The sequence below is a fragment of the Papaver somniferum genome, chromosome 7, assembly GCF_003573695.1.
Source record: "Papaver somniferum cultivar HN1 chromosome 7, ASM357369v1, whole genome shotgun sequence".
In the NCBI taxonomy this organism is placed as follows: domain Eukaryota; kingdom Viridiplantae; phylum Streptophyta; class Magnoliopsida; order Ranunculales; family Papaveraceae; genus Papaver; species Papaver somniferum.
This window is the reverse complement of record NC_039364.1, coordinates 153,856,112-153,869,623: the sequence shown is the minus strand read 5'-3', so window position 1 is coordinate 153,869,623 and position 13,512 is coordinate 153,856,112. Positions and strand designations below refer to the sequence as shown.

The 13,512-nt window shown below is 34.5% G+C and overlaps 1 protein-coding gene across 4 annotated transcripts; it reads left to right on the top strand.

The window, feature by feature from the left end:
• Positions 1-6,793: 6,793 nt before the first annotated feature.
• On the top strand, positions 6,794-11,603 carry LOC113298806. Of its 4 annotated transcripts, XR_003334394.1 has the most exons (8): positions 6,794-7,595; positions 7,680-7,795; positions 8,812-8,893; positions 9,001-9,077; positions 9,257-9,511; positions 11,000-11,096; positions 11,192-11,346; positions 11,567-11,585. XR_003334394.1 is itself a non-coding variant. In XM_026547638.1 (6 exons), the coding sequence occupies exons 1-5, from the start codon at positions 7,554-7,556 to the stop codon at positions 9,498-9,500; spliced, it is 561 nt and encodes a 186-aa protein (XP_026403423.1). In that variant the 5' UTR covers positions 6,794-7,553; the 3' UTR covers positions 9,501-9,511; positions 11,000-11,360. The 4 variants fall into 4 exon arrangements, 2 of the variants coding, with proteins under 2 accessions (XP_026403423.1, XP_026403422.1); XR_003334393.1 differs by having other exon boundaries at positions 11,000-11,346; positions 11,567-11,603; XM_026547638.1 differs by lacking the exon at positions 11,567-11,585 and having other exon boundaries at positions 11,000-11,360.
• The last annotated feature ends 1,909 nt before the right edge of the window (positions 11,604-13,512 follow it).

Here is a 13,512-nt window from a genome sequence, read left to right as displayed (position 1 = left end):
CCCCAACTCAAGGGGTTTATCCGGTTCTTTTCCTTGCTCTAAGCTTTGTCTAGTGTTAAAAGGTCTAAAACCCTAACACCTATATCACAGCAGGTTTATATCATACCTAAATTTCATCCAATTTTTTTTTACGATGTTGCGCCTGAGGATAGAACTAATCGTAAGTTGGATCTAGCTGAGCATACAGAAGATCTGCCAAACACTCTGAACACAAAACTCACAATTTCTTTATTTAATGTGTTTCGTGAATTTCTTTCTCAATTTATTGCCCATGTTTTTGGTCCTCATCCATTTGATCAGCGTATTTCTCACCCTCATAATGGTGATGGAATTCTTGAAACCGATATTCGTGATGGAGCTACTAGTTTGCGGTTTTCTACTTTTGATGGAGATGACCCTAATGGTTGGATATTTCAGGCCGACCAATACTTTGCTTTGCATACTACTGCTAATCCCATTAAGATTGCAATATCTACTGCACATCTGATGCCTATGTTTGGTATCGTTGGAAGAAGTCCACGACTACGACTGCAGTACTGCATTAGAAGAATTTTGTTCATTATTTCGTGCTCGTTTTTCTCCCAAGAGATTTGTTGATGCTACCATTAAACAAAAAGTTTCATCGTAAGATTCATCTTCACCTGAAAGCAACATTGATCTGATTTATGCACCAAAAGTTTGTGAAGAATAAACCAAAATTACTTCTCGACAGGAAGAAGTAAAACAACAGGTCGATGAGGTTCCATATGTCTTACAAGAGTTTAATACATCAGTTGATGGTAATATAAAAGCTACTTCTGAAGAGAAAGATGAAGATCAGGTTACAGCAGTTTCACCAGCGAATCAGGAGGATTCGTCGTCATCTAAAGGTGCTAGGGATGATCCCGCTACATCGTTAGTTGAAGAGATTTCGCATGATTCACGGGATGTTATTGGTGCGTTTTCAAATCCTCATCAATCTAATGATTTAACGATTTCTGATAGTGATAATTCTTCTTTATCTTTTGTTGAGAATAATCAAGTTCTTAATCTTGAGGAAACACGTACAATCGTCTCTTGTGTAACTCCTGATATTTCTTTATATCCGACTAGAGAAATAATTTCTAAACCATTGTTTCATAATCCTGTGTATGAGCTTGCTTACCTATCTCAAGAAGACATAAGTATAGAGAATTACAACAGGAGAATCCGTGGTCGAGTTTTCTCTAATACGGATAAGATAATTTTAACAGAAGATATTGTAGACAAGTTTACTGGCAAGAAGAAAACTCTTGTGCAATTCTCGACACCAAGAGGAATAAGATGGACAGTTGCTCATCAAACATCTGATGTTGCTTATGAAATTCAATCATCTTTGTCCAAGTCGGGACTATTAGGATATGGTTCAGGCTCCAAGTTGGGTTCGACAAGCTATCTCTACGAGAATATTGGTAGGAGTGAAAATATACGTCTTCCTGGAGTTAATGTAAAGATTATAACTTTGCCAGAAGAAGACAGAGAGGAGATCTTAGGTGCCAACATGTCCGTGCCAGCAGAATACTTCACTCTTGATCTCATCAATTTCTCTCGTCTAAAGAAGTTAGGGGATTTTAATAAAGTGCCACACTTTCAATTTCATGTTCAAGAAAGTGCCATTGTTTTTTTCAGAATTTATTTAGTGCCACACATTTGACCTTTTCCATCCCGTTTTTTTCAAAAAAACAGTTGACATTCGTTAGTGCATAGGTGGCAGTTATCCAGCTTAGTAAAAGACATCAACGCCCGCAAATCGTCTCACTATACTGAGTTAAATCAAGTCATCATAGCGAGTCATTAGCCGGTTAAGTTGTGAGTCAGAGCTAAATCAAGTCATCATAACGATCTTTAAGAGATTAGATTGTTTTCTGGTCATTCTACATCCTGTTTCAGGCTATTCTTCCCTGCACATTTCCATCGTAACATTCATCTATTCATTCTCCATAACAGCCAGCACCTACGCAGCATTATCTTTCAATTCATTTCCCTGTTTTCCACTCAACGACACCATTTGTACTCTCCAGAGAAAATAACACCTCAAACCACCACCTGATATTCAACCAACAACAATTCTTTCTGCTCTTGTAAAACACCTATGATATCTCTTATCTGGTGTCGATATTGAACAACCACTAGCCACAGAACCAACACCATATCTCAGCAACATCAAGTTCTCTGTTTATCTCAGCAAACATCATTTCTTTTAAGACCCAAAATCACACTGAATCTTATCTCAACAACAACATCAAGTTCTGCCAATTCAAACATAAATTTCTCAATGTTTCAAAAGCAATTCCTTAGTTCCAAAATCAGCAGAGAAAAATTATGGAAAAAAAGAATTAAATTGTCTGTTAGAGATAAGAATGGAAATCTACAAAGCAAAAATTGAAGAAAAAAAACCTAAATCACGTTCAAGCCCTATCTCTGATTCATACCCATTCTTCAAAACCCCTAATTACATCTATAACAGTAGTTTATCTTCTTTCCCTATTCCAATTTCATGAACCCTAATTCTCTAATCCTCATTATAATATGTTAATTTTCTTTTCATGGTTCTCACATCAGAAAACTCATCATTTGCGGATTAATAACAGTACCAACTTTATATTAACCCAAAATAGAACATAAGCCCTAAATTGAATATTTGATTTACCTTTAATTTGAGGTTAACTTGTTTGTTTTCTCAAATCAACTTCACTCCCACCAATCATTACTGGATTGTCTTCCTCTTCTCTCGATCTAAGCCTCAGAATTATCATCTTCATCCTCGATTCTCAGAGAGACCCTAACCTTAATTTACAGTTCCTCAATTAACATGAATTCTGACAAAGAACAGCTCTACAATCTCATAAACACTCTCTTGAATTCACTAAATTATAAAGTTCTTGCGCAAATTAAAGTTCAACTCTCTGGTATTGAAATCAGAAAAGAAAAGAGATGAAGAGCAGGTGAAGAAGAAGATAACAAGAGAGGAAGAGAATTGATTTTCTCTTCAATGAGAATTAGATAATAACCAAATGGAAGGATAATTAGGTAATTGCATCATGAAAAATTGACCAGGTCAACTATAAATGACCAATCATGTGGGCCTTAACGGAACATATAACAGTTGTGGCGTTTTATTAATTCTGAAAAAAACGGTGGCAGTTTTTTAAACTGGAAATTGAAAGTGTGGCACTTGATTAAAATTCCCAAGAAGTTATCTTTGTTCAAAAGGTTTCTTTCATGGGACGTGAGTTACTTTACTCTCTTTGATCCTGGAATCAGTGTCAATGGATCACACGGTTATAACATCATGTTGATTTTGTTGAACTACAGCTGCGAGAAATTTGTTCCGTTTGGTTGTAGGAAGAATATAATTCATCCTGGAATTCGTGTGCATATAATCTTCACAACACTTCGTTCTGTGCATAACATATTCACATCACTTTCGTTCTGGGAAGATTCTCTTCACGTCACTTTTGGTTCAGTATTTGTTGGTTCTCATAACAAGCTTTCCTTAGCTGGATTCTCGCACTCAAATACTGATTTAACATTAAGTTCTAGTTTGAACTCTTCAAACTGGATGACTTTTTATGAAGTTTTATCTAAGCTGTCTGAAATTCACTATATACGTGAAGAAAGTACTCTGCATTGTGTTCCCAGCCAAAAGTATGAGATTCCAAGAAAGCCTCATTGGCTTGTGCCGTGTAAATTCGTAAGGAGAAGAAAAAGAAGAAAGGATACAACTACCAGGTTTACTCCATTTCCGGTGGCAGCAATCTTGGGGAATGTCTTATACCAAAAGGAAGAACAAAGGCGTGTTGTGACTGCGCTGATTAACCTGTTGGTTCAAAGTAATGCAAATCTTCCAATAGCTGTCGCCTCAATCTTAGGTGCTCCAGTTGATGTTTTCATTACACTCAAAGCAAGGACGATTCCACTGCGGCTTATTGTCTCTCCTGGACTCCTTTCTTTCAGCAACTTACAACAGTGAAAATTCAAGATGAATCTGAAGTTAAGGCTATTAGTGAAGATATTTTCATGGATTTGTTGTCGACAATGAACTCAGCTCCTATTAAGGTTCTCTATGTCTCGTTTCTGCCGAATGCTCGATTCAAATATAAAGACATAAATGCAGGTAGCCTAGCCATTGACCTACCTATAACTTTTGCAAGGTTGAAACGTAATGTTTTGTTTTGCAGCGGGGAACTTCCTACCATAAGCTTGCGAATAATGCCATCAGGTCATCCAGGGCCTGAACAGAAGACCGTAAAAAGAGCATTGCTTAAACACTTTGGTACTATTTGGGACTTGATTATTGTTTACCTCTTGTTGCCTGGTGGAAAACATCTGAAGCACAATGTTAAAAAGAATTCCAGATTAGAGAAGTTGGCCGCAGTCGGCATGCAATGGACTTTATTCGTGGAATGACCAATATCTTTAGAGAAACCAACTTCAAGTGTTGAGGCAAAAATTAATGCTCTTAAAATCCTCGACGTGGAGGGAGGAATCATAAATGATTTTACTGGGCAAATTAAAAGAGATGAATGCAAAACTCCTAAAGGTGTATTACTACATGGAATGGCGGATGATGCTTTCATCAAATATGAAAGTGCACCCTTCCTTTATAGAGTATGGACTGGACCTTTATGCTTCCCAGAATTCCTTAAGACTGTCACTGCATGGTGGACAGATGATATCAAGCGTTTTCGAAAGATTTTACTCGTTAATGGTCGTTGGATCGATCTGAATGAGTTTTCGAGTTTCTACTATGGAAGCTATACTACACTGAGGACAAGTAGTTGGGCGAACGGGAAAATATGCATGTCGTCCACTGATACGTCATTTTATATTATGGATGATCATAAGTGGGATCGTATAAATTTTTGTGCCAAGAGTCTCTTGTAGAATGAAGAAGGTCCAGATATAACATTTGCAAGATTCTCAGAATACCAGCTTCAGAAATATGCTAGATTTTTAAATTTCAAGGTCGATGAATTTGGTTCGGAGAACTGTCAGGGGAAGTCACATAGGCCTGTCAATGGAAGAATATCCGTCGGATATTTAGAAATCCGATATCCGACATGTTAAGCACTACCGGATATTCGATATCCGATAATATCCTATAGGATATCAAAATCAGATATCGATTCCGATAGGCTAAGCTGTCGGATATCCGATAAATATCCGATAGTATCCGGTTATAACAAAAAAGCTTAAAAACCCTTGTAAAACATTTTCATAATTGACACTTATGGGATATTTATCCGATAATATCCGATACTAGACTCGAAATTAAGATAAATTACAAATAAGTTCCTATACTATCGGATATCGAATATTAACATTTCGGATGGGGTCTAATCCGTTTCCGATATGTTAAGGAAGAAATATCCGATAAAATATCCGATCCGATATCCGATATCCGATAAAACGGATAAAATCCTATAGGATCTCGAATACTCGGAAACGGATACCGGATATCGGACAAATATTGACAGGCCTAAAGTCACAGTTTAGTACTAGTTTTCTATTTTCGAAATTCGAAAGAAATAGAACAGCTCAAGCAGTTCTACCCGATTTCATTTTTCTGGATAACTTCGGTAATAATTACTATGAGAGAGGCAAAGAAATCTCAACGGAAAAACTAATTGGTCTTTCCCAGTACACAGACAGGTTGCTACTTGAGGAGAGAATGATATTTGTTTGGGACCAACGGATGGGTCGAAGCACTGAAACTCGTATAATTTCGAAAATTACTGTTGGAATACTGGATAACATCATCGATGCTAGACGTTACGTCGAAGTTAGAAGACTTAGTTGGAGAATTTTATTTCAAAACAAAATTGTAGATACTGAAGTGAATGGCCTACCCTATTTCGTGGACCAGCAGAGGAATGAATCATTTGAATGCACATGGTGTAGCTCAGAAATTTTAAGAAAAATTATCTATGATTGTGGCTGCTGCTCGCAGGACGGATTCAAATACAATTACTAATGATCTGAGTTTTGTGTTTGATCTCGGAAAATATAAAGACGCTTCTTGGGAACTAGCAGATGAGTTACTTATTCGTTTTTTTTTTCCAGAATTTGAGGCTTGAGGACAAGCCATTTTTCAAGTAGGGTGGAACATTGTGACACCAACACCACATTACACGTATTTTCCTATTTAGAACTATCATATTTAGTTTGCTTAGTTTCTCAGTTTAAATAGTTATTAAACTCTAATCATTTTCTTGTTTACCAAGGCTTTGAAGGTATAAATAGCTTGGCCATAAGTTGTTTTGGACAATCAATCAAATAACAATTCAAGTTTACTTTTATTTTCTTCTTAAAACTGGTGGCTAACCCCCAACTCAAAGGGTTTATCCGGTTCTTTTCCTCATTCTAAGCTTTTTCCAGTGTTAAAAGGTCTAGAATCCTAACAGACTGAATCAATTTTGTGGTTTTCCTAATGTATGACTCATATAATAAGGGGTTTACGATGGTTTCCGCTATTAGTAAAGTTTGATGAAAAGCAGGGGTATTTATAACACTCCCACTCCCAGTTAGGGTTGCACATAAACCGAGCTGAACCGCCAAAAGCGAGTCAAAACGGAACTAAACTGTTCATCCAACGGTCGGCCAAATTTTGAATTCCCTTACATCTTCGACTCGGTCAACAGTTTAATCATCCAAACTGAGCGAAGTGAACTGTATGAACCGGTGCAATATGAGTCATTGATCTTCTTTATCTTAACCTTTCATATATATAGTTTATACATAACCTACTCCTATTTCACAACCCTAAAATACTTTCACTCTCATTTCTTTAGTTCTTCTTCTCGCTTACAGAGTTGCAGCAGCATCACTTCCCATCTTCATCTGCCCCCTCTATTACCATCACCACAAAATATCATCACCACATGTGTTTACCACCTCCAATAATCCTTTATTAGTTACCACCACCAACATAACTATTTAAGAGTTTTAAGAAGATATAGAGATGGTGATTGATTAATTTAATGTGAGGTTTTAGGGTTTACGTTAATTGATCCAACAGTTGATGGATTGGTGTGATTTGCTCTTTCTCTTTTCTTAACTGTTTGATGTATTAACCAAGAGTGTTCCAGAATTGTAGGGCTTTTACAAAATTGGATTCCTTTTATTAATTTCTAATTTTATGGTTGATGTTGACTTATATTGAAAATTCGTAAAAGAATCCATATGCAATCATAACGGTTCCAAACCGAACCGAACATACAACAGTTTGGTGACCGTTTGAAAATCACGAACTGTAGGCAGTACAGGTCCGTCGATGGTTTGCCAAAAACCGGACCGACCGAACCGTTGTACAGCCTTGCTCCCGTCTCCCACTTGAACTTTGGCCGGCCCTAGATCAAAAAAGTCTTAAGGCACATCTTGGGTGGCTTTCATAGGCGAAGGGTATTAGTGGCATTGCGTGTATTTGGGTCTCTTCATGATTCGTTCCCGTGTGTTAAATCTGTAAACCCTTGTGTTTTCTTGTTTTCCGAAAGAGAGAGGTAACAGCTCCTCCGCCTCCTTCAGTTATAATAATGGCGAAGCGTGAGCTTTCCAGTACTTTGAAGAACCTAAAGGTATTCGTCGCTCCCTAATTATCAAGATTTGATATGTCTTTTGTATTATGTTTTACTCAAATTGGGTTTAATTTGTTACTTCAGTTCATGCAAAGGGGAGCCCCAAAAGTAGAAAAAGCTAAACAAGGAGAAGAACTTGTAGTAGAGATTAAAGAAGTTACAAACGTTTCTTCACCCAATAATACCCAAAAGAAAAAATGGTATATTTGTTTTTGAATAGGTTTCCTTTTTGTATATTTCTGGTTTTACATCTTTAGTCAATGTTGCTTGGCATAAAATCTTGTTTATTGGTTGTATCCACCTTCTGTTACTCTAATTGAAGAATTTGAAATATAAATCTATGATTTTTAATAGTATTGACATGAGCCACTTAACTTTACTCAAACCCCAATTTTTCCACTGCCCTAATTTAAGATAGAGAGAACTGAAAAAACACCCCTAATTTCAAAGTAATTCCAAAGGGTTATTATTTAAGTTTTAAGGTCTAGGTTTTGGTTCCCACATAGTGTTACATTGCAACAAGAAACTACTAGTTAAGGTTCACTAAAACTTACTTTCTAACATTCATGGGTATTTTTACAAAAAAAAGGAAAAGTGAGGGGTAAAACAATGATACACCCTTGAAGATATGTTCAGTAATGTTTATGTTGGTGTTATCGCTTGATTGTCAATAATTCGTGAAAACCAAGTTGGATTATCGAGAGTTAAGGACTCGTATGAACAAGTATGTCTAACTTTTGTCGTGATGACATTCATATGGTTTAGCTGTGATACATATGGAGGAAACGGATAGCGTGTTGAAGATAGGGATCAATTTTCATGTAAGAACCAGGATAAGAGGCGACATAATATATAGTAGGAATTTGTAGTTCTTGTAAGTTGCAGCTACTGCTAAGATAGTTAGCTTTGGTTGGCCTCAACCATCAAAATCAGTCTATTATTCTATGTTGCTTCATTCAGCTGTTTTAATTCAGGTGCCAGTTACCACGCTCCTCAAAACTGTTTTAAGACTATGCTATTATCGGATTTCAATTATTTGTAGTGCCTTTTTCTGCACGTTAATTTATTGTACATGAGGTTGTGCGAACGTGACAAGTCTATTGTTATGGTGTAAATAGGTTTCGGCTGTCTATCAGTATCAACCATATCAATTGTAAGTTCACGACTCACGAGTGATGAAGCAAGCTTCTAACATATATCTGTTTATTTCCTGCAGTGTTGTCATAATAGAAGGGAATCCCCATCCAGGTTCGGTGAAAGGAAGGATGTCATTTCAAAGTTTTAATCCTGTAATCGATGTGAGTATTAAGATATAAAGTATCTTGAATTTACTGTTTTTTTTGTTCAAAAACTGTCCTCCTTTTTTGGCTTTCACCCTCCTCATCTCAAAGCCCTATTTTGGTAGAAATTGAATGAAGAAGCAGCAAATCCCGGTCAATCACAAATGCCTTCTCCTAGTTCTGATGGAAAAGCACCTGATAGGTGAGTGACCTTTGATTCAACCTTAAAATTGCTTTATAAAATTACTTATGTGACATGTGGAAAGTCAGTGGAGATGGTCATTTGATATTTGTATTTCCCCCTTTAAGAGGCTGGTTTTTGTTGTGGTACTCTGTGGAAACTGTCCGAGAAAATTACTGATAGCTTACTATGTTATGTAGAGAAAATGGATCCTTGCGAGCGGAATCTGATAGGGCAAGTGTAGCTAAACTCGATGGTTACTATGAAGACGACGATGAATGCGTCACTGAGATTCAGCAACCAAATAAACCTCCAAAAGATCTTCGTGGTGGACGTGGCCAACAATATGAGAACAACAGTAGAGGTTCTCATAAGAAGCAAAAACGTGAGAAACTAGACTGGAATCATCTTAGACCGCCAAAGGCTCAGAAAAGACAGGATTGAGCTCTTAACAGGTGATAATACCTTGTATCTGTGCAATTTGTTGTTCTATATTCACTTTCAGATTAGAAAATTTCCAAATTAGTTTCCCGTTCTGTATCTCCCTGGCTACACCCAATACTCGTGTCATTGCATTTGCTATTTATCATCTTAATTTTGCCTTTAATATGTTTTCATGAGAACGAGCAGGCTGATGTTTTGCAAGTTTTGATACTACTTTCCTCTTTCCAATCTTTTTCTTTCGTGGTATGCCATTATCTTGAAACTTGTCAACACTGGCATGTATCACTATGATATGATCAAAGATAAAACTAATAAAATCTCCTAAAATTACAAAAATGAAAAATATTCTAACTATGCTAATTAAATATTAAAATTAAAAGTGACGGATGTAAATAAATAAACTAGATAAAATCACAATTAATAAAGGATATTAAACCATTCATCACAAGTTAATCAAAAAAATTAAATCAATCATAAAAGTATTAAAAAAAATCCAATTTCCGGTTACACTTCTCATAACTATAAAGTTATCTTAATTACAATTCCAAATTAATAATTAAACTTATGTCCATTACAATCGATAATTATAATTAAAATTTTATAATTGCATTTTGAATATAATTAATAAAACATCAAAAAGCGATTAGGGGTGATCAAAAATTTAAATAAAATGCATAAAGTTTGAATATAATTAATAAAGCATCAAAAAGCGATTAGGGGTGATCAAAAATTTAAATAAAATGCATAAAGTTTTCGATACGTACCAGTGGTTCGGGAGGTGCTTCTTCCACAAAAAAATAAATAAACAATAATCCTGCACAATAGTCGAAATAGGAAATGGTTAGTAGAAAATTGTGTATGTTTACAACAAAGTACTATTAATTAACTCTGGAGAAGAACAAAAAAGAAAATAATGAGCATCAATTTCTTTTTTCTTAATATTATTCATTCCATAAAATAAACTTCTTAATATTTTTCATTCCATAAAAACAAAATAAAAGAATTTTATTCGTAATGATGGTCGTTATATTTTTTTAGAGTGAAACTATTGCAACAAGTAAAAATGTTATCTTTTTTTTGTAAGTTAACAAGTAAATATGGAGATATCCAAAAATATCTAAATTTAAGGATATAAATTTAAAGAATCAAAGAATATCCTTAGTATAAATTTAAAGATATAAAATGATATTATTTCCAAAATATCGTACTAAGTTTATGGAATTTCTGCTTGGTCGAATTCTATATAAAGCGGACAAAGACAAGCTTTCATCGTTCATGCTGTGGTTTTTTCTTCTTATACTGTTTTATTGTTCTTTGATTTTGTTGAATTCTTATTTTGGAAATTTTGGGCTTTTTGTAAATGGTGGTGTTATATTCTCAATCAATGAATGATTGACCGATTAGATGGAATAATTTGGTGTACTTTTGAGGTAATGAACTTCTGTGAATCATAATTCAAAGTTTCGTTGATCTATATTTTATTTTGTTTCGTTTTGCAGTTGTTGCTCCTCATTGTCAAGCTTGAACAATAAAATTGAATCTGTAGGTTTTATTTTGTACAGGTGCATAGATAAAGTAATGAGCTTCTTTTTCATGGTATATCTTTAAATTTATTTTTATTTATTTTTTTTGCTATGATGCAATCTTTGTTTCTACTATTGATGTGATGAACTTTTGTCTTTCGTGCACAGGAGTTTGTTTGCCAAAACAGAAATACGATATTGAGCAACCATTAATCTTTTTTTTTTATTCCTTTTACGGTTGATCTATATTTATAATTTGTTCTTTGAATGAACCTCATAGTCAAGCCTGGAACAATAAGATTGAATCTGAAGGCATAAGTAAGGTAATGATTCTCTTTTTGTATGATGATCTTTGTTAACTTTATTCCTGTGGTACTTATGATTTATCAAACGAAAATATCAAATAATGCGCAGTACATGGACGTGGTAATAACAAGTTCATTTTTATGGCCTTTTTCGGTTTAATTTGGTTTGGATTTTGTTGATGTAATTTAATCAAAATATTAAATTGTAGATAGATCTTTTTTGAAAATGTTGTTCCAGGCCAACATAAAGTGGGTTTTGAAGGAACAAAGGAGTAGAAGTATAGAACCAATGTGATACAGCTGAATTTTCATGCACACATCTGGTAATTTTCTTGCAGTTATGGTTATAAATGAATGGATTGTTCAGTTTGTACTTAAGATTGTCTCTCTATTCATTTTTGTGCTCATCATAATCAAAATATTTCGTTCCTATAAATGACATTTGCAGTCAATCAATTTTCTTAAGGGTTTTATGCATGCATAAATTTATGTATGTACCAAGATAATGGTGTTGTATATACTGTTTTTCTTTTTTAGGGTGTTTATCTATATTATAAGGAACAATGGTGTTTTTCCATATGGATGGTTATCTACATTTGGGACACATAAAGGACGGTCTAGATTTAAGTTTTTTAATCTACATTTTTATCATATAAAGAAGGGTTGAGATTGAGCCCCAGATTTAAGATTTTCAATTTCCATTTTTAGCATCCAAATAGTGAGCCCCCTTATAATATAGATAAATTTTTGAATTTCCTCTCCACCCTCTTAATGTCATTTATTTGGGAGTTATTTTTCCCATTTAATGTGAAACCATTTCTTTTATTCAAAATTAAATTCCCTTTTAACTTAATCCCTTTCATAATCAAAATCTACATTTTTAGCATATAAAAGAATGGTGGTGCCTCATGCCTAAACTTTTTGGTCATATATGCAATTTGATTTCTTTTTATTTTTATTCATTAATGTCGTATTTTGTGATAAGGATTTTGTTTCTTCGTTTGAAGTTAAAAGATATTCAAATATGATTGTTCTCTATTCATTTTTACTCTTACGTTAGGTTTTCTAATACCCATATCATTTAATCTTTTATTTTTTTATGTTGTCCGATTTAACTTTGACTTCATCGGCCAAAATCAAGAAGATTTTCATGGAGTGAAAATAATTAAAGAAGAAAGCCCCGGTTCCATTGTTATTGCCCTTAGAATTTTTAAATAATTTTTTAACTGTATTGCTACTTCTGCTGGAGAGTTTCAGCCTCTTATTTGGACTATGTCATGTACATGTTGGTATCAAATGGATTGAGGATTCCTGATTAATATTCTTTTTCTTTATATTATATGAACCTTGAAATTACATCTCTTCATACGGTGCAGGCATATCTTAGAGATTTTATTTTTTTTGCTTTCTTTTTTAGGGAAATGTCAGACAAAAATACATCTCCTAAAAATAACTATTTTGGTTTTTGGTATATTGTTTATGGTGTGGATCATTAGAAGCCTTCACATTAGATTTATATATCATTATTGTCTAGGAATCTGACAATAAGCAAAAGTTTTGCTAACACGTAATCTGAAGGGAAGCCGTTTTTAAGATCCATACTTGCCCACCCCTAGATCCTAAGACTCCAAGAGGATGTGATTGGTTTTGAATTATATTCGATGAAAAAAAATGCATTAGAATATAAGAACCATTGATTGACCAGCTTATGCCTACTGATACCCGTATGAGGATTTGATGGTCACATCCTTCATGTAGGATTTTTAAAATAGAATGATCATAGAACACCCTCTCATGTGTTACTTCACAATCTTTGGCTGAAATATGATGGTATCAATCAGATTTTCACGTATAGCTTGCCAAATTTATGGTTAATGAAAGTTTATTGAAAACTGTCATACACCAAGAACATAAAAGAGTACCAAAAAATACCATGGAAATACATTACCTCCCTCATAGATTGACCGCCGATGGATAGGAAGTTAAGAAGGCTACCATAATTGGAACACGTTTTAGGTATAACAACCGTTCAGTACCAATAGAATCTAACACACTTCCCTAATTTCCTTCGAAGGTTACACTAATAAAACCAAATGGAAAAATTGATAGAACTATTCAAGCAATGACAAAGGGATCCTAAAATCGAATGACGGGAAAAGATGAGCAACCACAAGATTTCTTTAC

What these genes read in the sequence shown, in the direction of transcription:
- LOC113298806 (XM_026547638.1), top strand. Translation starts at nt 7,554, where the DNA reads ATGGCGAAGCGTGAGCTTTCCAGTACTTTGAAGAACCTAAAG. An exon ending in GTACTTTGAAGAACCTAAAG is followed by an intron (nt 7,596 to 7,679) that starts GTATTCGTCGCT and finishes TTGTTACTTCAG; the next exon opens with TTCATGCAAAGGGGAGCCCC. An exon ending in GATGGAAAAGCACCTGATAG is followed by an intron (nt 9,078 to 9,256) that starts GTGAGTGACCTT and finishes TATGTTATGTAG; the next exon opens with AGAAAATGGATCCTTGCGAG.